The sequence below is a fragment of the Ischnura elegans genome, chromosome 3, assembly GCF_921293095.1.
Source record: "Ischnura elegans chromosome 3, ioIscEleg1.1, whole genome shotgun sequence".
NCBI classification, from domain to species: domain Eukaryota; kingdom Metazoa; phylum Arthropoda; class Insecta; order Odonata; family Coenagrionidae; genus Ischnura; species Ischnura elegans.
In genome coordinates this window covers 65996046-66023943 of record NC_060248.1, presented here as the reverse complement: position 1 = coordinate 66023943, position 27898 = coordinate 65996046, and the positions used below count along the sequence as shown (strand labels likewise).

Genomic DNA, 27898 nt, shown 5'->3' with positions numbered 1-27898 from the left:
CATATACCCCTGAACAGAATGGTGTAGCAGAACGTGCTAATCGCACAATATGTGAAATGGCCAGATGCATGTTGTTTGATTCAGGCTTGCCTAAGGGTTATTGGGCGGAGGCCTGTAACACTGCAGTCTACATTAAAAACCGTGTACCACATAGAGCCATTCAGGGTAAGACACCACAAGAGTTGTGGGGAGGAAAAATTTCATCTTTAAAACATTTGAGAGTTTTTGGGTGTCCCGTGTATGACCACATTCCTGACCAGAAAAGAGGTAAGTGGGATGCTAAAGGGAAAAGATTAATTTTTGTTGGGTATTGTGAGTCAACAAAGGGTTACAGGTTGATTGATCCTAAGAATCCTTCAAAAGTGATCAAAGCCAGAAATGTTGTTTTCTTAGAAAACTTTGATAGACAAAATTTGTTGGATGAAAGTGTTCCCAGTAAGGTTGAGAAAAGTGGGGTGTACCATTTTTTATCTTTTTTCCCAAGTAATGAACCCAATTTGCCTGAAAATAATGTTGAATCAATTGGGATTAATGAAAGGATTGAAGGTCAAGATTGTGTCTTGGGTAGGGAATTGCATTCTGATATCCTAAGTGTAGAAGATGGTGATGGATCTTTTGAAGTTGGGGAATCAAATGTGGAAGGGGAAAGAAGGTACCCATTAAGAATTAGGACCCCTAAACAGTACCCTGACTTTGTAACCTCTCTTTTAGCATTGGGCAGTTCTGTAAGTAGTAAGGATCCCATATCAGTTGATGAGGCTTTGACTGGCCCAGAAAGGTCATTTTGGAAGAAAGCAATGAATGATGAAATGCAGTCCTTTGAGTTAAACAAAGTATGGGACTTGGTGACCTTACCGGCTGGGGCTAAAGTGGTGGGGAACAAATGGGTTTTTAAGAGGAAGCAGTCCTCAGATGGCTCTACTCAATTCCGTGCCAGGTTAGTGGCCAAAGGGTATTCACAGTCCTACGGGGTGGATTTTCAGGAAACTTTTGCACCTGTTGTCCGCAGGTCTACTCTGAGAATGCTAATTGCCCTAGCTGCTAATCTGGACTTGACCATCAGTCACTTTGATGTAAAGGCAGCATTCCTTTATGGCAATTTAAACGAAACTGTTTATATGTGCCAGCCAGAGGGAATGGAGTCAGATAAGCCTGAGAAAGTGTGCAAATTAAATAAGGCCATTTATGGCTTGAAGCAGTCAGCAAGAAGCTGGAATGAGAGAGTTACTGGTGTGTTACTTAATCTGGGATATGAGCAAACTGAAGGTGAAAGCTGTGTATTTATTAAATCATCAGTCAATTGTAAATTAATAATAGCTTTGTATGTAGATGACTTCTATGTGTTTCACAATAATGAAGCATGTAAGGATGATCTTTTGTTTGAGCTTCAAAAGCAGTTTGAAGTTAAAGATCTTGGCCAGGCTACTGAGTGCCTGGGAATGAGACTTACCAGGGATCTAGGTAAGGGGACAATTGTATTAGATCAGAGTGGTTACATTGAAAGTGTTTTGGAGCGTTTCCACATGACTGATTGTTTCCCCTCAACCACTCCAATGGATAATAACTTGAAGGTTAGCCAACTTAAAGGCAAAACAGTGAAAGTGCCATACCAAGAGCTAATTGGTTCTCTTTTGTATTTAAGTTGTAACACCAGGCCTGATATATCATTTGCTGTAAGTGTTCTTAGTGGGTACAATAGTAATTATCAGGATGTGCACTGGAATTTAGCGAAAAGGGTACTGAGGTACTTGAAGGGAACTATGAATATTGGACTTGTGTATAAAAAGGCCACAGATGTGAATTTAAATGGCTATGTAGATGCTGGTTTTGTGTTTGATGATAGTGATGGTTTATCGTATCGAGGGCAGGCATTCATGCTTGGGAAATGTTTGATCTCATGGGAAAGCAGAAAGTTGAAGAGTGTTGCCCTAAGTTCGACTGAGGCAGAATACCTGTCTTTGTCAGAGTCGTGCACTGAGGCCCTCAGCCTGCAAAGTTTACTTGCAGCCTTCACAGGCAAGAAAAACGAGGTTGTGAATTTGCATAATGATAATCAAAGTGCGTTGAAGTTGTGCAAAAACCCAGTTTTTCATGGAAGAACAAAGCATATATCTGCTAAGGGTCACTTTATACGTCAATGTCACAGAAGAGGTGAAGTGAATGTGCATTACTTGTCCACTAGTGAAATGCCAGCAGACATTTTGACTAAGCCATTAGGCAAGGTCAAGCATGGAAACTGTATGCAAGGACTATGCATGGCGTCAATTTATGGGGAGGTGTTGTAAATTTAAATTGCCGCCAAGGTGTGTTTTATTTTATGTATGTTTTTGTATCTCGTTTGTTTATGAGTGTCAAATTTTTTTTTTTTTTGAACTTCCGGTTCAATGCTAGTGTAATGGCTGTCGTATCAATAAACGTGTTGTGACGCATGATGCGGATCCAAGTTTATCTCTCTTATTATGGCATTAAATGAAACATCCCAACAGGATTTATAAGCGATTTTTCTACAGAAATTAATGTAATTTCCTTCGAGGAATGACAAAAATGGGTCACTTTGTTATTTTTAGCACGTAAAAAACTCTATAACTATTCGATATTTTTTCTACCATAGGTTGTACGAGCGAATATCTACTTCTTCGCGCTCGCATTCGAAAATTAACGTAATCATTTGAAATACGGTTATCGCTTACGTAAGTACGGATTTACGTAAGTCGAGACATACGTAACTCGGGGGATGCCTGTAGTTTTAAAAAATAGCTAGGGTAAAAACTGTGTGAACTGAAAACAACAATAGGGTGGTTTCCTACTTTTTTATGCCTAAAAAAAAGATTATTACTCCTAGAGTACGTATTTCAGGCTTTTAGATTTTTAAGTGACACTATCTATATTTCCCGATTAAAGGAAAAGTGAAAATTTTCAAGCGCGCAAAAACTCGATGGCTAAGTATGAATGCTGGGAACAGCCCGTGTGACGTCTTTCTGGTTCAGGCTACCGCTGTGTGAGGCCACCTTGGTGCAAGGCTATGAGCGCTGGTACAATGCAGGCTGCTAGCAGGTAGCAGAGTACCCTGCTAGCAGCTAGCATTTGGCTTAAATAAGGATTATTAATACCCTACCAAATGAAGGAAACTTTATGACCATAGGCAATTTTAATAGGTGATTATTAAAAGATGTTTCCCTGAGCTCTGTGCCTCATGCATGCATTGGTAATCTCAGATGATGTAAAACTCCTGACTATGTACTAATATAGCATCTAGGTCCCTCTGACATCACGTGAAGAGGCATTGCATGGGCACCAATCTGGCATTTTTCAAATGAGGTTAAAATTGACCATTAACAATTGTCTAAAGTGGGATTTCTAAAACCAAATATGTATATTATGATTACACTAATGGTTGGTAACAAATTGCAATTAATGCCTTTCGTTTTCTTTGATGAAGGTGTAGCAATTACTACACTGAGTAATACACTTGTGAGGTTTCTGCAAAGGGGCATTAATTACCAAATCAAAGTACAGACTAATTGTTGGCCGAGATGGCTTGCTTATATAGTGGCGGCAAACTCTCTCAAACTCCACGCCAGAACTTCCTCAAACATTATGGATTTTCTCTGAAAAGAGGCAGATAAAGTTCTGGCCGACGCCGGGAATCGAAAACGGGCCGCCCGATTGGTAGTCGAACATCTATCCACCGGTCCAACTCCGTGTTGTGGCGGATAATGCACCACACTACTCTGCCCTTGGAAGAGAGAGAGAGAGAGAGTGTCAGCCACAAAATGGTCCGGGGGACGGACGGTGCACCCAGAGCGAGTGATAATATCTGGTGATGGAGTAAGCCGAGAGTCCTCCTCAAGAAGATGGGCTTGAGATGGTTGATGGAAACAGTGGAAGGTTTGCCATTAATGTTTAGGGTATAAGTCTTCTTATTGCAGCTGAGGACAGGATATGGTCCCGTGTACGGTGTTTGTAGGGCTGGCCGCACAGCGTCTTGGCAAACAAAGACCAGGGAAGACGTGGCCAAGTCTTTGTGGATAAAGACACGCTGCAAGGAGATATGGCGTGACGCAGCAGTCAGACGAAGCTGACTCATGTGGTCACGCAGCTGAGAGACCAGATCCGTTGAATCCAAATGCTGGTCAGAGTTGACGAGGAAGTCCCCGGGAAGATGCAGTTGCTCCCCTAAGAGAAGATTGGCAGGGGTTGTCTCTAGGTTGGCTCTCCAAGTTGTGCGGAGGCCGAGAAGAACTGTGGGTAGTGCGTCCATCCATGAGTTGGAAGAAGAGTACATGAGGGCTACCTTGAGAACGCGATGTGGTTGTTCGAGCGACCCATCCAAGAAGAAAGGCGTGGGAGACGCTGTCTTCGGTGATTTATTTTAGGGGTTCTGCAACTGGCCAGCAGGAGAACCGGTCTATAATTGGGAGGAGGTACCAGTAGCCGTAGCAAGACGGGAGAGGTCCCACGATGTGCATGTGTATGTGTTCGAAATGCTTGGTTGGCGAAACGAAATCTCTGAGTGGCATTGCTATGCGACGAGACACCTTGCAATGCTGGCAGGAGAGGCAGCTGCGATCCAATGCGTGAGTCCTTACGCATGGATCACCAAACATATCGACGGGAGACGAGTTTCATGGTGGAGTTTGCACCAGGATGATTAAGTCAGAGGATGTTGTCAAAGATTTGCCGACGATATGGGGGAGTAATTCCAGTGAGTCCAGAGTACCTAAGTCCAGAGGATTATGAACAATCCAACCAGCATTCACGGTACTTCATAAAACTACACAAAAATAAACAGCTAATTTCAGAATTATGGCTTGATTAAACACTGACACGAAACTGTATACACAATGGGTAAAAAGTTCCATAGAGTGAAAAATGAATATTTAAAATTTTTCTGGACCCATTTGGTTTTAATGAAGGAAACTTAAAATGTGTGTGAGCCAAGAATATTTTAGAACAGCCTATTGTGCTTTGTGCTCCCTTTAAGAGAACACTATAATAAATCCTTAGACTTACGGAGCATGCTAATGGAACAGTAGAAATATTGAAAATAAAGGGCAGTAAGGATTCAAATGGTCCTGAATCCTGCAACCTCTGTGGGCCTGCATTCAAAAATCCATTCCATTTGTCCATTGTGCTTTTGTGCTCCACAGTCATGTATACATACAAAAAACCTTGATATATACATACATAATGCGATCAGCAGTCCATACTCATGCCACAACATAAAAATATCATCTTGATATCAGTCATTCCGGGTGGTTAAAAACTGAAGCCAATCAAATGACCTAGCAATATAAGTAGCCTAGTACTGCCAGTTTAGTAAATATAGTTGAATTACAACAAATGACAGAAAAATGATAACATGATTACATATTTCATAATAGAATGTTTTAATCTTGGCCCCAAATCTACTGAATTTTGAAGATGTTATTGTCCTATTATGAATTAGTAACTAACTATGTGCTTTAAATACGTATCTTAAGTTGGTACATATATTGTCATATACACATAATGCTGTCAAGTGTGCCATTTTGCATTTCAACAGCTATAATGTATGAATTATTAAAATTCACATGTACTGATCCATGGCTTGGATGAATTAAGATGTAAGTAACTGTTTCACTATCATTTACAGGAGGCCCGCTGCGCATATGTTGTCCTTCTGATGGCTGCATACTGGATGACAGAAGTTTTACCACTCCCTGTAACATCATTAATTCCTATTGCTTTGTTTCCTCCTCTTGGTGTAATGACGACAGACGAGGCATGTTTAAATTACTTTAAAGACGTGAATGTGATGCTTATTGGAGGACTTATCATGGCCAATGCCATAGAATACTGCAATCTTCATAGCAGAATAGCACTTAAAGTTATTTTACTTATTGGTACTAGTCCACGATTGTAAGTACTTTCAAAGCATTTGTTCTTGCATATTCCAATCAAGTACACTTTCATTCAACATTTTAGGAATAAAACCAAAGAACGTAATTTTTTTTAACATCCCATTGATACCCAAGCTATATCCTGCTATAACGTATTTACATATTAATTTCTCATTTTTCATAAACTATGGAAATCTGCCATAAGAAGTTAAATAAATCACATTTTTATGCATAACCTAAAAACAATGATGAGCAAGGGTTGAATTTTGTGGGGCTAAATAGTTCTCTTCGTAAAGTACTGCTTTAGTGCCAAAAACCTTTGAATCCTTTCGGGGGGGCTAATTCACCATAATTACCTCACCAAACACTCACTTGAAACACAATCATTTAAATATTTTTTGACAGACTGATGCTAGGATTTATGATCACCACAATGTTCCTCTCGATGTGGATATCAAATACTGCAGCAACAGCCATGACAGCTCCCATCGTTACCGCAGTATTAAAGGAAATCAATAAGGTAATTATAATACAAGGGTGAGTCAATAAATAAGTGGCAAACGTGCATACACCTTTTACCATTTGAAATAACCCACGCATCTTTTGCCAGCAGATCCATCCAGCATACAGTCCTGACTTAGCCCCCAGTGATTTTGATCTTTTTGGGCCCCACAAAAATCATTTCAGTGGCCATCGTTTTGACACAGATGATGCCATAATCTATGAGGTAACACGTTAGCTGAGACAGCAACCAACGGACCAGTGGCAATACATATGGGGGGTGCACGCTCCCCCCTTGTAGGGCTGACCGCATTGTATAACATGCAGAACCACAATTGTAACTTTTTTAAATCATAAGATAGCATTGTCTAGTACGAACTCTTCCAATATGCCACTGACAAACACAGACATAATTTTGTTACAAGAGACACACTTATCACCTCATCATTCCTTGCACAGTAAGCACTTTCACATTTACAGACTGGACTTCATCACCAGGGGAGGATGAGCAGCACTCTTGGTCCACAAAAGCCTTCCCAGTGCATACAAGCCTTTAATCAGTTTAAATAGAACTAAATATCTTAAAACTTTCCATGTAACTTTATTATTTTTCATTACTATAAAAGTATAGGTAGCTATCTTTTGCCCTACCCCCTTGAGTTTTTTCTGTATCCACTACTGCAAAGGACTTTGCAGCTGGATTTCAAGGACTTGTATAGTGATGGGATAAGTGCCTGAATGTACAGGGTGAACATGTGGACAAGCAAAATAAATGTCAGAACGTTACTTACATTATTTTCGCCTCAATTCACTTTTGTGACTTATTTATTGACTTAGCCTCGTATATTATAGAAGCATATATTTTCCACTATTATGACTAGGAGCCTTTTGCTATTCTTTTTTATTTTCTTTTTCATTGCATGAATGCAGGTAACATCTGGTAATAAAAAATATACTTTCACCACCTCTCATCTTCCCATATTTTTCATACTTCCCATTTTTTATGCAAGCCCCTCCAGATCAAGCTCAGACCTTCTCTTCGGATTTATTTATCCAACTTGATTGATTTATGTACTAAATGAAGTACCTACTTACAATTATGCACAGAGTGATTCCATGTAATAACCAACAAAAAAACTATTTATTAACAAAATATTGAGTGTATCAATGGGATGAAACTCACTTATAATAGGAGAGAAAGTGATCATTAACAGCTGTGAGGTCTTGTGCCAGATGATGGCTCGGTGAGCCAAAATGCGCTGTACGCAGTAAAACAATTTGTGGAAAAGTGCTACAATCTTTTATTTATTTAAATACCTGTGAGGAAATTTATGTGAATAAAATTGCTATAGTAACCCCTCCTCAATTCATATCAATTTTTAGGACAGTAGTCAATGGGCTTATTTTCAAGAGGTTAAAAAGTATTTTCAAATATTTTTCACTGCAATATTTCTTACAGAGTAGAAAAAATTTCAAAAATCACATTCAAATTATTTGGTACACAGCGTAAGCAACACTTCAGTATGCTAATGATACTATGCTTTCTCTCCCAAATTATTACCATCCTGGAACTTTGTGGGAGACCATCTTCTCCCAGTGACTCACTCAAATCAGATTTCAAATTCATGTGCAAACGTCATATTATGATTACAGAAGGATGACAGTGATGGTGCCCAGGGAGAACAAAATGATAAAACAGAAGACCAATTAGAATTTCCACAAGCTAATGAAGAGAAGGCAGAAAATACAGACACAGAAGACCTAGAAAAAGGTATTTCAGAAGAAGAAAAGAAAACCCAGGATGAGAGAACAGCAAAGGAAGATAGCACTAAAGCTGCAGAAGAGAGGCATGAAAGGTATGTAACTAATGAACTTGATGAAGAGCAAAAAGACATTTTTTTCACATATTGGCTGATTACTGTCAGGAAACTTGGGGAAACAACTCAATATTGTAATGGACATTTTGTACTACGAAGATCTGCCAAGCCAGATACAGCAGGCGATTCTTCACACATGTCCTAACAACAAAAGGGTTAGAGCAAAGAATGTCCCATATTTGGAGGCAGGAACTGTTATAAAAATTTAATTTAAAGCACATAAACATTGGACTAGGTCATTTACCAAGGCAAACAAGAAAAATAAACCCAATTGCTTTCTCCAGTTACATATTGAATTAATACTAATTGTAAGTAAATCTAACAATTCTGCATATGATCCTCTCTTTCTTTCAATGCTAAATCTAAAAACAACCAATCTTACAATTTTGTTCTGAAACCTCAACAGCAGCTTCATATTTCAGCAAGTAGCAGGGATTCCACACTAATTCAAGTATAGTATTCAAGTATTCCATATAATTCAAGTATTCAAGTATAGATCTAGCTAAATTAATATACAAAAATCAGTAACCGAAAATATTGCTTACCTCTTAATAAAAAGTCTTTGCAATGTGAACATACGACAATAAATGCTCATCTTTCCAGTGGTCCAGTTGAGACAGCAGACAAAATGACAACCGGGTACTTCCTAAGCCTGTGTTTTGCATCCACTATAGGTGGGACAGGAACATTGATTGGCACAGGTACAAACCTCATTTTTGTTGGAATGCTCAAAAGGTATGAAATCTAGCATCAACTTATATATTAGTATGAAATTATGTATCTCTATATTTCATGCATGTTAGCCACACAAATATTTTGCATTACATATTTTTTTTATTTTATCTCATGGGGAAACTACACTGAAGCATGTTCCCAGAATCTATTCCGGTCAATTTTGCCGCCTGGATGGCTCTTACAGTTCCCATCATGCTACTGTGCACCTTTTTTGCTTGGATTTGGCTACAAGTGTATTTCTTGAGACTATTTAGGTAAGATTTCCTCAAAATAGTACCTTTATTTCAACCTGATATTATGCTTACGAAAATTGGTGCATACCCAAGCAGTAATCAATATCCCAACAACATGCAGATAACATTGTCGGCATTAACATATGACATTCATTTAATATCCATATTGATCTAATTGAAGTTGCATGGATATCTGTAAAATATCCAAAGGACCTGCCAAACAATATTGCAATAATGTCTAAAAGTGTACATGGAGGTCCATATTGCAACATCTCTTATATATCTTCACAGCATCTAATGATTAGATAATGATTATTATGGTTTTTGGTACTCCCCAGACATTAAGCAAAACATTTGTGTCAATTCTATACTGAACATATGCTACCTATGGATAATGTTTGGAATAACAATTGTTTTAATATCACTGATATAACCATTTGGATATCTATGTAACATTATTTTTACAACTCATCATGGACATTTGAAATAGGATACCTATGTAACCTTGTCATACTATCCATCATGTATTAACAAAGTGTTTTGGATACATCAACCTTGTTTAGATATCCGATAGATATTATCTGCTGCTTGGTAGCATTCACAACATAATCACCAATACATTTTCCCAAAAATAAATTATAGCAGGCAATTGGGTAGTTTCCTTCATCAAAGAAAACTAAAGGCATTGACTGTGATTCATTACCCACCATTAGTGTATTCATAATATACATATTATTTGGTTTTAGAAATCCCAGTTTAGATGAAGGTCAATGGTCAATTTTAACCTTCATTTGAAAAAGGACAGATTGGCGGCCATGATATGCCACTCCGCGTGACGTCACAGGGGCCCAGATGCTATAAGAGTATTCAGGAGTTCTACATCGTCTGAGATTACCAATGCATGCATGAGGCACAGAGCTCAGGGAAACATCTCTTAATAATCACCTATTAAAATTGCCTAAGGTCGGAAAGTTTCCTTCGTTTGATAGGGTATTAATAATCCTTAATTGAACCAAGTGCTACCTGCTGGCCACCTCCATAGTAGCGGTGCTCATAGCCTCGCACCAAGGAGGCCTCACACGGCGGCAGCCAGAAACAGAATGACGTCACGTGGGCTTTTCCCAGCATTCATACTTAGCCATGACGTTTTCACCTGCTTGAAAATTTTCACTTTTCATTTAATCATGAAAAATAGATATTGTCATTTAAAAATCTAAAAGCGTGAAATACGTACTCCAGGAGTAATAATCTTTCAATTTAGGCAATAAAAAAAAATAGGAAACCACCCAATTCTAAAACAGCAAGGGAGCCATCAAACTGGCACACTGACACAGGGACCATAGCACCAATGGCAAAAAGGCACGACAGCAGATAAAGGAAATAATTTGAGACAAATATAATAAGATAAACTTAAATCGATTTACTACTCCGCCAAAAGGCTATTCTTTTATGCAATCTAGAAATCTGGCAGGTAAATTGTATAACATCAGAGGCATAAAAGTACAATAATGACATGAATGTCGTATCTATAAATGGAAACCATGCAATGTATATTGCCAGTTCGGTGAATAAAAAATTATTATTATTATTATATACCGTTGAAGTTTAAGGCCCCCAAAATGACAATGGAGTCATTCACTCAGATCTGAAATCACAATTCAGTACCTATAGGGATTCAGCATATGGATGGTTAAAGATAGGTGAAGACAAAAAAATCTACCTCATTCAGCCAGTCTCGTAATTTTAAAATAGAAAAATGCAAAAGTTGACATTCACTTCCTATGAGATGGTGATGTCATTAGAGTTTTGGTTCATTTACTCGTTCGTAGACAACTACACATTGAGGAAAAAAGTTAATAGCAAGAGTGCAATAATAACAATGATTATAACCTATGCTGTTCCAGAGACATTACAGGAATGCACAGGACAGATTAAGGAGGTAACAAATATGAAAATGACTAAAAAAAGGAACCAAAATATCAACACAGCCATAAAAAAAAGTACTCTTCCACACTAAAAACACTTTGACATCAAGAACTTGCTTGATTGGCATTTGAATGCACACTTGTAGGAATGATTTTTAAAATGCATAGGAAGGGCATCGTACTATTTAATATATGTTACTCTGCGACCTGAAAAAGCCACCTTAAAGTTTGGCCGAAACACATGTAGGTCAGTTGTATGTCTGGTATTGTGTTCATGATAAAATAAATTTTTAACGAACAAAGATAAATTTCCCCCAATAAAACACATGGTACAATAAATATAAATATGTAGATGGCACAGTAAGCAGGTCTATTTTTTTTAAAGATATCTGTAATGCCTCCGGTACCACAGACAGTACTCCAGTACTACAGATAGTAGTTCAGATAGATCTTTACAATCTTTTTTTGGATTCCAAAAATTTTGTTTAGCATGAAGGAAGAACCCTAAATAACAATACATTACACAAACAGCAATGAACAATGCAAGGTGTAAACAAGGAAAGGAGTAGCTGATATGTACATTTGAGTGGTCCTTATTTTTTAAGTTTTCAAATTTCTTCTGGGATGCCCCCCAGTTTTGTTCCATTTAGTGAGAAAATTAATCATGAAAATAATTTTTGCAATCAGATAACAGGAAAATGTACCCCATCGCACTCAAAAATAAGTCAAAGAGTTTTGAAATTTTGGTATTTTTGGGTGTTTTTCAGACATAAGTGAAGATGATGTCACTCTCGGATTATTCTATCACTTTTGTCCTCCACTATGACTCTTTAGACATTTGCGGAGTATCATCTCAAATTTCTTTCATTTCTACCCTTTGGTTCCCGAGATATCGCAGCGAGAGTGAGCGCGTGCCACCCCAGTCAGACAATTGGGGTGGCACGCGGGTTGTATACTCTCAATTGTGGGAAGATTTTCGGATGAGAAAGTAAAAGAAAGGTGCTATTTCGCTCTCGTCCGACCGCACCTTGAATATGCAGCGAGTGTATGGGATCCAGTGCAGAAAGACTTAATCCGCGAGCTGAATAAGATACAAAGGAAGGCTGCGCGTTTCGTCAAAAACCGCTACGGGCGTACAGACAGTGTTACCCAGATGTTAAGCGAATTAGGCTGGGAGCCGTTGGAGACTCGGAGGCTGCGCGCTAGGCTTAGATTGCTTGAGCAATTGAGAATGGATATATTTAAGAGCGACACAGAGAACATAATCTTAGAGCCACACTATATTTCCAGGTCCGACAGAAGCGATAAATTAAGAGAGATTTTTAGCCGAACGGATAGATATAAGAATTCGTTTTTCCCCCGAACAATAAAGGACTTCAATAAACGCTTGTCCCAACCTCGTTAGAGCACCTCTTCTTCTTTTTTTTTTTTAATAGCTGTAAACGGCTGGTGTCCTAACACCCCCTGCCACACGCCTTTTAGGCGGCTTGCGGGGTATTATGTAGATGTAGATGAATATTAGTTGATCATTCTCACTTGTCGTAAAAGCATAAAATTCTTTACATAAACTTTGAACTTCATTAATATAACCTTGAATGCTATATTTATCACTGTTTATTACCAAAACAGGCATAGTAGCTGTGGTTTATTCTCCATATTTAAATCTTATATCCAAGTGCTTCCATCTAATTTCAAAATCTTAAACTTTGGGGCCCGAGCAGTGGTGATTAATAATGTCCGATTTTGAGAAATTTCTGATTTGAGCCTCTGATGGAAGTTGGCAATTATCCCCCACAGGGCATATCCTATATCTTTCATTTCTCCCCGTTGGTTCCTGGGATATCTGTTGATGTTTTGTACGAACTAGAAAACTAGATTTTTATGAGGTATTAGTATTTATCTTCCATGTTTAATGAAATTAAAAGGATGACTGAAAGTATGCATATTTTAATTTGTAAAATGAACATATATTTTTTTCTTTCAACAACTCTTATTCTACATTTACAATTTTTATTAGCAAATCCATTTCCACAACTACCCAATATCATGGGATAAAATTTTTCCCATAGTAGTGTCCTTTTTTATTGCACACAAAGGTTCTCAAAATTCTTTTGATAAAGTTGCTCTTAGGCAGTCTGGAAATTTTCTCCTGCATTCAGTCACAACCTTCAGCAAAAATTGTTTCTGGCTTTTATTTTTTGTTAGATTTTATAAATCTCTTCCACCAATTTAACTCCTCTTTCAGCAGTATCATTGACTACTCGCAAATGTTTTACTAGCTTTATTCCTTTCTTATATGTCTCGTCACCTTTCCAATCAACCAGATCCTTTGATAGAAATGTCACAGGGATATTGAATCTTTATTAAAGATTTTTCGATTGTCTAGAAATAAAATCCTCGAGTCCCTTGCCAATGAAGTGGAAGATACCATTTGGAGAAACAGAAATGAGTTTCGGTAACTAGTCTCCATTTTCCATTATATCTGACTCTAAGGCCTCTACCATTCGCTTTTTCGTCTCCTATGGTACATTTTTAATGAAAAATCAAAAGGCTACAGCTTCTGGGGAAAAGTACCATAAATGGTTCCAAAATTTTCACAACGCCATACCACTAACTCCACAATCAGACTTTCTGTATTCATAAAGATTTTTGAAAAAAAAATCTCGCCTAGGAGTCTCTCCTGGATTTGGCACAGTAATCCTGGCCTCCACATAAAGATGCACAACAAACAGGCACACATCACGAGATTTCTCCTCCAATGCCGATTAAGGAAACTCCTTACGGTAAATAAATATATTGTCAGGCAATACAAAGCTTCGGACATTTCTTTAGCATGGTGCAAAGCCCCAGGAGTGCAAAATGACATCCCTCGCAGAGGATCCAGATACAAAAATATTAGTTGCTTCAAGGAGTTCTCTGTAGTCCTTTCTCAGGTGATTTTTTAAATATTGCTGCAATGCAAATTTCATAATATCTGCAACTGCGTCCTGTAATCTTCTCGAGAGCCCCTGTCCTACATGCCTAATTTGTAGTTTTCCAAATTTCATCACAGGAATTTCATTGGTATGAATTTTCTCTCAAGTGGCACTGATTGGTAAAAATTCCAGGAATATGTTAATGCATACAGGTGGATGGTCACTGAGAAATAACACTGTAAAAGTTCCTTTACGGGAATGGAAAAGAGGGGGGATTCATTTCTGGGAATTCATTATCCTATGCCCATATCGTCAACGCCCAGACCCATGATGTGCCATTTACTATTGTGCGCTGTGCCATCGCCAAACTTTCCTTTCTCCTCCTGCAATCCTACCCTCATTAGCAACCTCTGATGGTCGAAGATCCATCAAAACTCGGAAATCTACCAAACCTAAGGCCTCTCCTCCCCCACCTATCTAGTACAGTAGGCTCTGGTTAGGCTCAGGGAACCAAAAAACCGTAAGTTCACAATAACAAAGTTCGTATGAACGTTTCTTTTAGGAATCATTGAAAGAAAAAAAAACATACTTTGTCAAAATTTTTCGAGAATTTTATGCTTTTACAACGAGTGAGAATGATCAACTAATATTGAGAGTATACAACCTGCGTGCCACCCAAAGTGTCTGACTGAGGTGACGTGCGCTCACTCTCGGTGTGATATCTCGGGAACCAAAGGGCAGAAATGAAAGAAATTTGAGATGATACCCTGCAAATGTCTAAAGAGTCATAGTAGAGGACAAAAAAGTGATAGCATAATCAGAGTGTGACATCATATTCAATTATGTCTGAAAAACACCCAAAAATACCATAATATCAGAATACCAAAATAAATACAAAAATTTCAAAACTTTGAATGCGGTGCGGCACTTTTCCCAGTATGCGATTGCAAAAATAATTTCCATAATTAATTGTCTCACCAAATGGAACAAAACTGAGGGGCGTCCCAAAAGAAATTTTAAAAATTTAAAAATAAGGACCACCCTAATGCACATATGTCATATGCAATAGTATGTCACATAAACAACTTATCTTAAAGGGGGCTGTTGATTTTTCATTATGTATAGCTCAAGAAGAAGGTGATGGATTAAAAAAATTTAAGGTCTCTTAATTTTTTATGTTCTATAAAAATTGACTATTAAAATATTGGTGAATAAGCACAATGACCCGGATTTCGGCTGTGATTACTATAAGAAACCTCCGCTGCCCTGATGCTCCATGACCCCATGTCCAAATGTGCTGTACAAACCATGGGACAAAACATGATTGGTTGAAAAGAAAAAATGATAGGATAGGAAGAAAAATAAAATCATGATCATACCTATCAGTAATTGCACAATGAAAGAGAAAATTTTAAGAATCCACACAAAATAATTCATAGAACACGACTCTAGATGAAACATCAATTCAAGTAAAAATATCATCTGTTCTGAACTATATATGGACATTATGACAATACATATTGAAGATTTAGCAAGATTGATCATACAAAAGCTAATCATACAGTAGTAGAAGCAAGCCACATGAAAGAAAAACTATCACGGTTTATCCACATCACTGAGGAGAGGGAGCCTAGACAGAGCCTAACCATTGAAAATGACATCACACAAGCATTTCACTTTAAATACCTTGGCATTAAAAAGATTCAACTCAGAATGTAATGTGTTTCAGAAGTGAAAAATTGTGTAATGTTTAAGGTTAAAAAAATGAATGTATTTTAGTCTTCATGACCTAGATCCAATAACAATTAAGCATACAACTTATCTCACAGGGGTGGACTGGACACTGGAGGCCCAGAGGCAGAAAAACGAGTAAGAATATTGATACAAGATAAGTACAATACCTTGGGGAAAATAACTCAACATGAACTCTCTGTGCTCATTCTGTTTGGTACACTTATTCTAGCTTGGATCTTCCGAGCTCCACAATTCATCACTGGATGGGCAGAAATTATATCAGACAAGTAAGTTCTACTTTCACCCTCAGCACCAAGTCACAATTAAGAGTCAAAGATTCACTCAAATTAACTTAACTTATTCACTCACATTAAGATTTCACTTTCTGCAAAAATGAGATATGGTGTAAGACAAGACTTCATTATGCCCACAATAAGATATTCAATATTCTTGTAAGATATTACTGATCTATCCTCCACATAATAACATTATAAAACAGAGAAATGAAAATGAAAGAGTAGAACACAACTCTTTGAAAGGAGACCCAAAAAAAGGTTAATAAGGACCCAACAATGGATAATAGAGGTTATATGTATATCCTAGTTTATTTTAAAAAGGGTGACAAATTCAGTAAAAATAAATTATGCAATGCTAAATGAGCTATAGCTTTGATTTGGTTTTATTTTCAAATACAAATCACTCAAATCGTCATATCCTTTCGTAATATTAATGTAAATATTTTCTATCTTCTATTTTTACGGTACTCAGGGAGATAACTGATTCAACACCAGCCATATTTTTTGTGCTCCTTCTTTTCCTTCTGCCAGCTGATAGTAAATTTGCATCATGTACAGGTGGGTACTACGTATTATTCAAAATTAAATTTTAACACTGTGCATTCAAATACTTGCTAAAGACCAAGTGCAGATTCATCCATTATTTTGCTGCAAAAGAATCACAGAATAACAGTACAAAGTACAATTAATGTTCAATGGTCATCCTTACTTGAATTTGTGCATAGTTACTTCAGTATCACATTCAGTTGTAAATGAGTGGCAATTAACATGATCCCTGTCTATTTGTAGTAAGGGGCCCCATCTATTTCTTATATTTAATGTAACAATTCTTGTTGACGACGTGAAGAAACAATGAGAATAACGTGATAATGGACAACAATTCTTTCTGGATGACGACGTGGAACAAACAAAGGGGAGAGTATTTGTAATGAAAATAGTGGTGTCCAATTGTACGTGTCGGCACTCCCCATGTTTCGCCAGAAGTACTTATTGATTGTGTAGGCAATTTGTGTGTACATTGGATTTGTGAGGTAAAAGAACGAGTCGTCGCTCCCAATTTTCTTTGTGAATAATAACCCTGGACATGTGTTTTTGCGAAGAGGGTATTCATTTAAATTGATTGATATGTTGAATTATAAGTGAAAGTAAAATTATATTATTTATTTTATAAATACTTATGACAAAAACATGTTTTTAAGAAAAATTTTTCCAAGTATGTGTCCAATTCATACTGAGTTTATTATAAGAGAGATATGTATATAATTTTAAGGCCCAAAACCATATTCATTCGATCACACAGTATCTTGCCTTTTTGGATCCATAGTTTTTTTTTCAAGAAGTGCCTTTCCAGATCAGATGTAGTTCTTTGACTTGTTGAGTTTTTTTTTTTTAACTTGCAACGAATGCTGTTCAACAGTTTTGGATTTCGTGCTTTATCCTACTGGATAATATTCCTACTTCTATCAGCCATTATTTTTCCTTCTAAAAGCTGCATTATTATACACATATTTGCAATCACCTATTCCCTAATGTTAACTGTGAATCACATACAAGATACAGTTTTCAGTTTATTAAAAACTTGAACTTACCACGTTGGTCAGAAGGTTTACACAGCATTCAGTGCAAATAGATCTCTCAATCTTTTGGATGCTTTGTGACTTGTACATTCATACCATGATGCTATTTCAAGGATTCCAAACACCTGGTCTTCAAGTAACATGTCCTGGCTGCATTGCAACTTGTGGCACCTACAAGGAAGGACTTGTGCTAAGACTATATTCATAGGGTTGTCACTCCATTCCATCACCGAGGTTCATGTTGCAACATGGAGATTAGAGTGCAAACACACATTTTGATTACATGAGTACCAGCATGATAAGCCATTGAATCCTTTAAAAGATTTCAGGCATTCCCCCTGAGTAGTATTGATTAAATCTTCTCAGGTTTGGCACTGGATAAGGCTGTTTAAGGCCAATGTTTCGATGTGAAACTCCGTCATCGTCTTCAGGGCTAATACTGATGACTATGACGGAGTTTCTCATCAAAACATTGGCCTTATAAACAGCCTTACCCAATGCCAAACCTGAAAAGATGTTATCAATTGAATCCTTTGCTTGAATACCATTTTGGTTTAAAAAAATAATACAAATCATATAACAATGGTGAGATTTCCAGTAAATGGGATCTAGAACATAGATAGTTGTATGCAATAGCTCCATCAATTGTGAGTGTGTTCATGGCAAAGTGAGTTTGGTAAAGCTAAAGATTAAACCATAAAATTGTAGTAGTAAGTCAGGAATATGTCTTCTCAGTGAGACCAGAGACCAGAATTACAGTGAACATGTGTACACCGATTTTACACCGTATGCTCACTTGAAAATCTTTTTTTATGAACATTTGAGGAGAGAAATTGTAGCATATAAAATACATAATCGTATTAACCCTAGATAAAATTATGTATGATTTACTTTTTAGGAAATAGATACTGTCTATAACTTCAAGGTAATATAAAATGTTGGATTAATCTGTTTGAACTTAAAAATATTTTCATCTCGCAACACAGTCTTATGCTATGATTTTCCTTTAATCACTCATGACCCTAAACATATGTACATATTACTTCATTGTAACACAGTTCATAGTATAACAGTGGACAGGGATTAACATTAGAGACAACAGATATAAAAGTTCACCCTCGACCAATTATTCATGATTCAATTATAGAGAGGTTTGTAGACATAAGTGGATACCTGGGCATTGGCTTGGCCACATCAGCATACTGATTCCTATAAGATCACCAAAGTTAGGCAAAGCTGGGCCTGCACTAAGGTAGGGTGGCTGGCCATTCAGGCCTCATACCTTAACCATGCTGGTAATCTTAACAATGGTTCACCAAGTGGCAAGCAGGGTAAACATGGGGTTGCCACAATGAATAACAAAAGGTTTAAATGCGACGTGGCACCTGAAAAAGGCCTCCTCAGAAATGCAATGTCTTTGTCGATAATCAGAAAAGCAAAGCAAAAAATTTTATTACCAACCACAAAAACTATATTTCTAAGGATAAACCAAGGCTAAATTAAAAAAGTATACAGTACATACAGGAGGAGATAAATAACAATTCTATGGCCTGGGAAGTGTCATGGAATAAATGGTACGGAGGAAAACGTGATCCAGGCTTTGAACTAATTTAGGGATACTATAAAATAGAAATGGATGAGGATCTGGCACTTTTTTACAACCCACAACTACAAAATTCCAGAAACCATGACATGCAACATTAAAAATAGAGGAATGCATTGTCAGACCATGGCTAAATGGCTCCAACATCCTTTAACAAATAGTTCTTTTTTCATATTTATATTAATACATTTGAAAAAACTTCATTTCCAATATAAGTTATATTATATTAGAAACTTATGTTCTAATTACAGCCACCATACCTACTTCCACTTTTCTATTTACATCACAGATTATGTAAGAAAATTGTTTCTTCAACAGGAAACCATGAAGTAAGCCCAGCTCTCTTGAAATGGTCCTTTATACACAAGAAACTGCCATGGGGCTTAATTTTATTGTTAGGTATGTCATTTTTAATAGATTATTTATAATATCAAAATATCAAAGGGTCAAATGAGCTCTTAGGCCTCAAAGATGCAGTATGAAATGAAAAACTCAATTGGCTGCATATTAACTCTGACTGCTCGTCCCACTAGCAAAAATGAATCATTGTGTTCGTGTGCAGGAAGGGGTGGTCTCTCAGCCTCCTCATGGGACCCCAGCCTCTCAATGGGTTAAACTAAACTCACTTAAAACAAAGAAATGTCAATAACAAACAAACTTAGACATCAAGGTAAAACGCTAAAAAATTGACCAAAAATTCATTAAAATCTCCGATAGAAATTGAAGTAGACCACTGCTGTAGAAAAATTGATCAAAAATTTTGATAGTGATTTTATGTAATGCAGTATTGAAACTGATGAATGATGACATGATCTTACACTTTTAGGTGGTGGATTTGCTATGGCCACTGGCTTCGCCAAATCTGGTCTTTCTAAATTGATTGGACAAAAAATGACAGTCTTTTCAAGTTTGCCTCCTTTCATGATTGCCACAATCGTATCAAGTTGTGCTTGCTTGTTAACTCAAGTGACCTCAAACACTTCATGTGCAAACATTTTCCTGCCAGTTTTGGGTGAAATGGTAAATATTGAGAATCCAATATCATTATAGTAACTAAAATACCTTTAAAATAACAAATTTTCAAAAAACACTTATTCAAATTAATGGCCCCTTCCGGGTACACCATCACACTACTCCATAGCAGCTATACCTATAGTAGCTACAGCTATACCTATAGTAGCTACAGTATACTGTTGGTTACAGATACAATCCTAGCATTGAGAATATCATGGCCTGCCACTACACAGAAACAAAAGTTTCTCGATCACTGTAGTTTTTAAACCAATATGTTATGAACTATACTTTGGCATAACCAAATATATGGGTATTAGTGTAATAAACTCCCAGAAGAGATATTATCACAAAAGCCCAAATCCAAAGGGTTAAAAAAGCTATCGATTAAAAAGAACCAAATGATTTAATTAATCAAATGTATTAATATGTTAATTTATTCCAGGCTAGAACAATTAAAATCAACCCATTATACTTGATGATTCCCACAACACTGGCATGTTCGTACGCATTTATGCTTCCAGTGGGGACACCAGCTAATGCAATCGTTCAAGCTGCATCTAATTTGAGAACAATATATATGGTAGGAATTTGTATTGTTTATTACATAATAGGAAGAATTTTTAACTCACAAAATTCTGATAGTGATCAGCAAGAGGACACCCCAGGTTTATCATATAACGTAGCATAATCAGGCATCAGAAAACCAAGGCTTGGAAGGAGAGAAGAAATAGGCAACAGCATCTAAAGGAAATCTAAACTACCTTTCTGAAAAATGAAGCAAACTGTAATGAAAAAATTAGCTAGAGTGGAGCATGTATAGCCAAATAACATGCTATAATATTTCTCCGGCATTGAAATTCTTTCCTCAAGTCAGATGGCAGCCCAAAAAACCTTAACTAATTAGTAGCAAATTCATATTTTACCATGCTCGAGATTGAATCATTATTATAACCAATTAATTCTGTGTAGTGGAAATATACTACTGCCAATACTGCATATCGAGAGAAAACTTTAGAGAAAATCCTTCCATAGGATATCCTCTACAATTATTAAATTCTGGATTTTGTCAGTTCGTTCATATTGCCTTCGCATGATTATGCCAATCCCATTTTCTCTCTCCTTCCAAGCCAAGATTTACTGATGCCAAACATGCCCCTGGGGATTCGTCTTGCTTATCACAATGGGAACCCCTTATTACTTTTCTTCTCTGTGTCCTTCCTCTTCCGGGTGGGTGTGATAAAAAGTTGATGACAAAATTAGGGTGGCCACTCAAATGTTGATTTGAAATTCCCTGACTTTTTGCAATTTTTAAGACAGTTTGATAATATGCATTTTGAATGTATAATATTTATGCTTTCAAATTTTAAATCATCGTTAAGTGCAGTAAAATATTAACCTCAAATAAAATTCACATTAATCAAATACATTTTAACACGTTAAGAAGCACTTTCTGAATGACAAATAGGAAATGGTACATTCAAATATCAAAGATATACCTTTATAAGAAAATGAGCCAACATGTTGAATTGAATTTTACAGTAAAAATTATATTTCCAGAATTTTTCGTCATTTTCCTCAACCTTCTAGACACAATGAAATTCCAGACTTTCAAGTTTTTCCATAGAGTGGCCACCCTGTAAATACAAAACTGGTATAGGCATGGAGAGAAATTACCCAGAGTGGCTAACTCTTTTTCAAGTCAGTACAATGAATATCAATCATGAATAAGCTTTATGAGGATGTTCACAACAATCAATGACAAAAAGCCATGTTGTATTGGTCCCATTTTGAGTGACATCACCTTTCCTCAACTGATTTTACAACTCAAGTCACATATGCAGTCAATTGTAAAAACAAAATGAGACATCAAAGATTTTTGAGGCATAAATATTCCCCAATGATTAGGTTCACAGATGAATCTAGTCTTTCAAAAACTAATCCCTTGATTTGAAAATAATGTTCCCAAATCAGACAAATATGGTTGAGATTAACCATCCTAACATGTACATTGAGGCAACTTTGAAAGCTGCACAATTTATCAGAAACTGCTACTGGCATGCAGAAAGTGTTACACAGATGTTAAGCCAATTAGGCTGGGAGCCACTAGAGACTCGAGAGATATTTTGCCAGATGGATAGCTATGGGAATTTGATTTTAATAATAATAAAAGCTATTTGTAATTTTGTTAGAGCATTTGCTGTACATGTGTAAACGGCTGGTGTCTAAACACCAGGGGTGGCGACTTACAAAAAATATTGGGGGGGCCCAAACTGGGGACCTTGCCCCGGTAAATTTTATAAGTAGTGAATTTTAAGTTTTTTTAAGCATTTTAGAAGTCATATGATCAACATTAGAACCCTGATCACTCGAATCTCTATATCTGGACACTACGAGAAGCCTGATACATTTTTTCCTCGCATATGTAATGAATTTTTGGGGGGGCTCGGGCCCCCTCAGGCCTCATGGAGTCGGCGCCATTGCTGAACACCCCCTGCCACATGCCTTTTTGGGTGGCTTGTGGGGTAGTAAGTAAATGTATATTGACAGCCCTTTTTCATTACAGTTGAGTTATAGGAAACTGAAACCACGGTTTGTAGATATCGAAATCCAAAATATAAAAAAATGTAAATACATTAACTAGTGAGTCAGCTATTTACCCATTCAGAGATGTCACTTAAAGTTGTAAACCAAGGTTTACTTTTTTCCCCATGAATGTTACGCAACAATGAAATGCCATTGAGGTTTTAGAGTATCTTTTATTTAAGATGTGCTCTTATTCAATTGATTTTCTCCCATTACTTGATATAAACAATTAAAACTTTTCACTCCTAATTTCATTACAGATGAGAGCTGGTGCAGTGATGAGTATCATCTGTATGGTAACGACAATGACTGTGTTTCAGATTTTAAACCCAATTTTGTTTGATACCACCGAATTTCCAGACTGGGCAAAATAAACCCTTTTTATCTATTTAAACCATTGACTTTCATTACAAACCTCATAGGTGAGAATAAATTATATTTTAGTATTGCAATAAGAGCTAGCCAAGAAAACAACATTAGGATCAATTATTTTTGGATGCTCCACTAACATTGGAACATACATGAAGATGGATACTAGAACATAAAAGGTGATCAATAGGTCTCTGTCCTTCACTGCAGCCCGACCATTATCATGTGCTCTAACTTATCAAAGCATTTGATATGCACTGAATAGTAGAGGCCTTCACGTAGTAGAAATCCATCTTACTAATTTGTGAATGAAAAACTTTGCTGTTTCTACAATTTGGAACTTTATTTTCCTGACTAGTTTCGATACACTGTATCATATTCATAGGACTAGCCAGACTAGGCTAGTCCTATGAATATGATACAGTGTATCGAAACTAGTCAGGAAAATAAAGTTCCAAATTGTAGAAACAGCAAAGTTTTTCATTCACAAATCGGCATTTGATATCCTCGAGAAAGGGGAAGACCACATACAAGTTTACATAGGTAATAGTTACTGCATAGATTTTCGTGACAATGTGCAGATGTAATAAGATTCATTTCTTCCTGTCTCATAAGTTGACATTGGTGGACAACAGTTTTGCCTACATTCCACCAGCCATCTTAAATATTAAGGGAATAACTGTGAACTAGCCAGCAACATACCTCCAGAGTTACCGATAACTGCAAAAATAAGAACATTACACAGAGGAAAAATCATTGTTAGTTCAGGAGATTCAAGTTCTAATTCTGGTCAAAGCAAATAATTTTTCCCGAATGGAATTTTCTCACTCACACATAAGCCATCTTAAGGTCAAAGTGCTTTAAAGGAAAATTGGGCAGATTACAAAGATGAGCATTGGTCTTGTTCGGCCAAAAGTGAAGGTAACAAATCAGATGCCGCGAATGGACCAGAAACTGTTGTCCACCAAAGTCAATGCTCATGATGGAACCCAGAAGAAATGGATCATTCTACAGCAGAACTAGAGTTCACAACATAGAGGGCTGCTGGGGGATCAGTAAAAGTGATAGTGGACAATTTAGTTTTCTTCAAATACCATACCAAGGGCCAATATTGATTACCGAGGTTCCTTTAATGGGCCAAATAACAGTTGTATGGAAAATAATTACATCATTATTACCACTATCATCATGAGGATATTCTACTAAGTTGACCCAACAATGTCTGAATCATTCTTTAAGGTTCTTAAAATATGTATACTGATATTATAGATTTGTTAACTTTTCCAAATAATGAATATTATCAGTAAGATTTTTTGCCTCAAAGTTTCGAAAATTAAATCCGTCAAAATTGCTGGAAACTGTAATCTTTCATGTAGGTACCACATACACCTAATTTTCTTTTCTTGCAGCATTAAAAATGGGGTGCATGTCATAAGTGAGGATACTCTGGTCACCTGAGCATTTCCATTCTTTGGTGGATGGTTTTGTAATACCAATCATGAGGTCTGGTGAATGCTGTGTAGCTACCAACTGCAGACCCATTGTGATACAATATGTTCCAGGCAATAGGGTGGTTTCCTATTATTTTTTTATTGCCTTAATCGAAAGATTATTACTCCTGGAGTACTTATTTCGCACTTTTAGATTTTTAAATGACAACATCTATTTTTCGCGATTAAATGAAAAGTGAAAATTTTCAAGCGCGCGAAAACGCGACGCTTAAGTATGAATGCCGGGAAATATCTCCGTACGTCGTATTTCTGGTTCCCCCTCCCGCCCGGTGAGGTGACCTTGAGGCGAGGCTTAGCGCTGATACATCGCAGGATGCTAGCGGATAGCTGAGTACCTTGCTGAATGGTAGCGCTTGGCTTAAAAAAGGTTTATTAATACCTTATCAAACGAAGAAAACTTTCCGACCTTAGCCAGTTTTAATAGGTGATTATTAAGACATGTTTCCCTGAGCTCTGTGCCTCATGCATGCATTGGTAACCTCAGACGATGTATAACTCCTATCCTCTCGTGTAGAAACTAGGTCCCTGTGACGTCATGCGGAGTGGAATCGCATGGGCGCCAATCTGGCCTTTTTCAAATGAGGATAAAATTTGACCCTTGCCATTCGTCTAAACCGGTATTTCAAAAACCAAATAATTTGTGTATTATGAATACACTAATGGTGGGTAACGAATCGCAATCAATGCCTTTCGTTTTCTTTGATGAAGGAAACTACCCTATTCTGGATATCAGGCAACCTCTCCTCGATAACATTCTCATCGATGAGCAGCATGGATTCTTTGTCGGCAGGTCAACGGATACTAACCTGCTGACCCTCCAGTGTTTCATAATGGACTCCCTCAGTCACTGAAAACAAGTTGATGCATTACACATCGATTTTAGTAACACTTCTGGCAGGATTAGCCACTGGCGTCTTCTTGGAAAGCTGGAGGGATATGGAGTTATTGGTACGGTGCTGCTATGGTTCAAGAGTTACCTCTCTGATCAAAGTTCAGGCTCTCACTGAGGCCCCTTCTACTTTATATGTTTTCTTAATGATATCAAATAAGTCATTTATGACCTCTTTCTGCTTTTTGCTGAAGTTGTATCCCACCATGACTGCCATGTTTTGCAAGAGGCTCTTAGTGACATTCTGCGTTGGTGCTCCTGTAATGAGATGTTTGCAAAACCCAACAAGACTAAACCAACAACTTACAGTAGAAGGGCCAACATCTTGAGATCAGATTAGTTCCTAGAGCGGTCGAGAGGTGTGATATGATTAATGACCTTGGTGTGTGGATTGAGCGCATGTTTGAATTTCGCTCCCACATCAACAAATTATGCTCTAGAACCTTTATATTCCAGGGACTGGTTGGACTGCCAAGCATGGACTGGATACTGATGCTGCAGCTTTTTAGAGCACTGGTTTGTCCACCGTTGGAGTCACTGGCGTAACTATGGGGGGGATTGAGGGGGCACATCCCCCAGCCCAAATCCTCAGAGAAATAAAAAAGTTATTTAAAACTATTGCCTAGTTTTGAAATTTAATAGTTACATCTACTTTAAGTTAGTTTTTTAGGGCCAAAATAATGGAAAATGTATATCCAGGCATACCAAAAATTTGATCGAAAATTTTCCCAGTTGCCTGGGAGGGTCACCACTCGCCACCCTTGGCCATCCCATCCCCCTCAAAGCATATTCCTAGTTATGCCACTGTCTGGAGTACTCTTCTATGGTTTGGTCTTCCTAACAACTGGATCACATTAACCAGCTAAAATCTGTACAAAGACGCTTCGTGAGATTTCTGGGTAGCCAAGGTGGATTCTGATACCTAAATGTTACAGTCGAAGAGCTGTCAGCTGCGCTTGGGTTACAGAGCCTTGAGAGTACACCACTGGTGTCTCTCTCTCTTTCTTGCAGAAGCCTATCAATCACAAAATGAACTATTCTATTCTACATGAGAAAATCCAGTATATTGTCCATAATGGAATTAGGCATCAGCATTTTTTTGAGGATGCCCATGCTGCCGGGAAATATCTTATTCTCAGATTAATGTGTCATGGTAACCAGATATGCTCTTCTATTCATTTCTTCTCCTACAGCCAGCAACACATATAGCACTCTGCTACAGACCCCAGCCATATGAATTATTGAGCCGCCTCTCCCATAGCTTTGCTGCTATCTTCATTTTTATTATTGCTTCGGTTACAGTCTCAAGTTATGATATTATCCAAGAATAGTATTAATAGTCACCAACATTAATATTTAATCGTTATTCATTAGTATTATAAACACACTTTTCGTTATTGTTGGAACTTATTTTAAGTCACGATCTGCCGACTATTTTTTTCCGTGGCCATCTAATTTCATTAGACTGTTGTGTAAAGTGTTACTTGCCGTTGGAATGATCAAATAAATGTAATTTCAGTCAAATAGCAGCTAAAATAATGCAAACCCTCAATCGGCTCACACCATGTGTTCCTTTCATCAGCTAAATAGGGGTTAAGGCACTTTTAACTCTGCCAGGAGCTACAAAATTGAATAAAAGTGACATAAGCCAGTCTCGGCGGTGGGGTAAAGTGCTAGCCAATAAGAGGTCGCGGGTTCGAGTCCCGCCCGGGTAGGTTACCACTGTCATAGGCATGGATGTTCGTGTACGTTTGATTGTTAAGTTAGAAGCCCCGATGTAATAGGTCAAAAATGCTGTTTTCAGAATTACAGGTATAGCTAAATAACCACATAAAGCTATAGGCTACAGACGACGACGGTATTTCAATGCACATATCGCAGTTTCTAGCCGTAAAATAAAAATAAATTTACTTGAAGACGAATATTAAATAATACTAGAGAGCATTTCAACTTGAAGGTCAATTCTCTTGCCCTATCTAATAATTTGAATAATTTTATACCAATTGCGACCGCACAATACATAACACCAACGCCTCATTAACAGATACACAAACCTACCAAAACCTGCCTCGGTGAAATGAATCACAAATTTCTTCGGAACAGCACTCTTAAGCATAATTGATTGTGATTTATAATTTTCCCTCCGACTTTCACTGAAGGTAGGACCATGCTTTCAATCATGAACATGCATATGTTCATGCTTTCAGCTATGTAGGGTTCTTGCCGTTCTTGCTTTCAGCTTTCACCACTGAAT

The 27898-nt window shown here is 37.3% G+C and overlaps 1 protein-coding gene and 1 long non-coding RNA gene across 3 annotated transcripts in view; one reads left to right on the top strand and one right to left on the bottom strand.

The window, feature by feature from the left end:
- LOC124155962 (solute carrier family 13 member 5-like) overlaps window positions 1-23269 on the top strand; it is a 29284-nt gene extending 6015 nt beyond the window's left edge. For both annotated transcript variants that reach the window (XM_046530202.1, XM_046530201.1), the window contains 11 exons: window positions 5636-5901; window positions 6288-6402; window positions 8037-8239; window positions 8864-8995; window positions 9127-9249; window positions 15898-16089; window positions 16571-16656; window positions 19597-19677; window positions 20105-20298; window positions 20735-20872; window positions 23136-23269. In XM_046530202.1, coding sequence (XP_046386158.1) covers window positions 5636-5901; window positions 6288-6402; window positions 8037-8239; window positions 8864-8995; window positions 9127-9249; window positions 15898-16089; window positions 16571-16656; window positions 19597-19677; window positions 20105-20298; window positions 20735-20872; window positions 23136-23249 — 1644 coding nt within the window. In that variant the 3' untranslated portion in view covers window positions 23250-23269. The remainder of the gene's footprint in view (window positions 1-5635; window positions 5902-6287; window positions 6403-8036; window positions 8240-8863; window positions 8996-9126; window positions 9250-15897; window positions 16090-16570; window positions 16657-19596; window positions 19678-20104; window positions 20299-20734; window positions 20873-23135) is intronic.
- Window positions 16659-27878, bottom strand: LOC124155963. Its single transcript, XR_006864248.1, has 3 exons — window positions 27703-27878; window positions 17688-17846; window positions 16659-16746 (listed from the first exon to the last, which is right to left on the bottom strand). It is a non-coding gene; the product is annotated as an uncharacterized LOC124155963 (long non-coding RNA).
- Window positions 27879-27898: the final 20 nt, after the last annotated feature.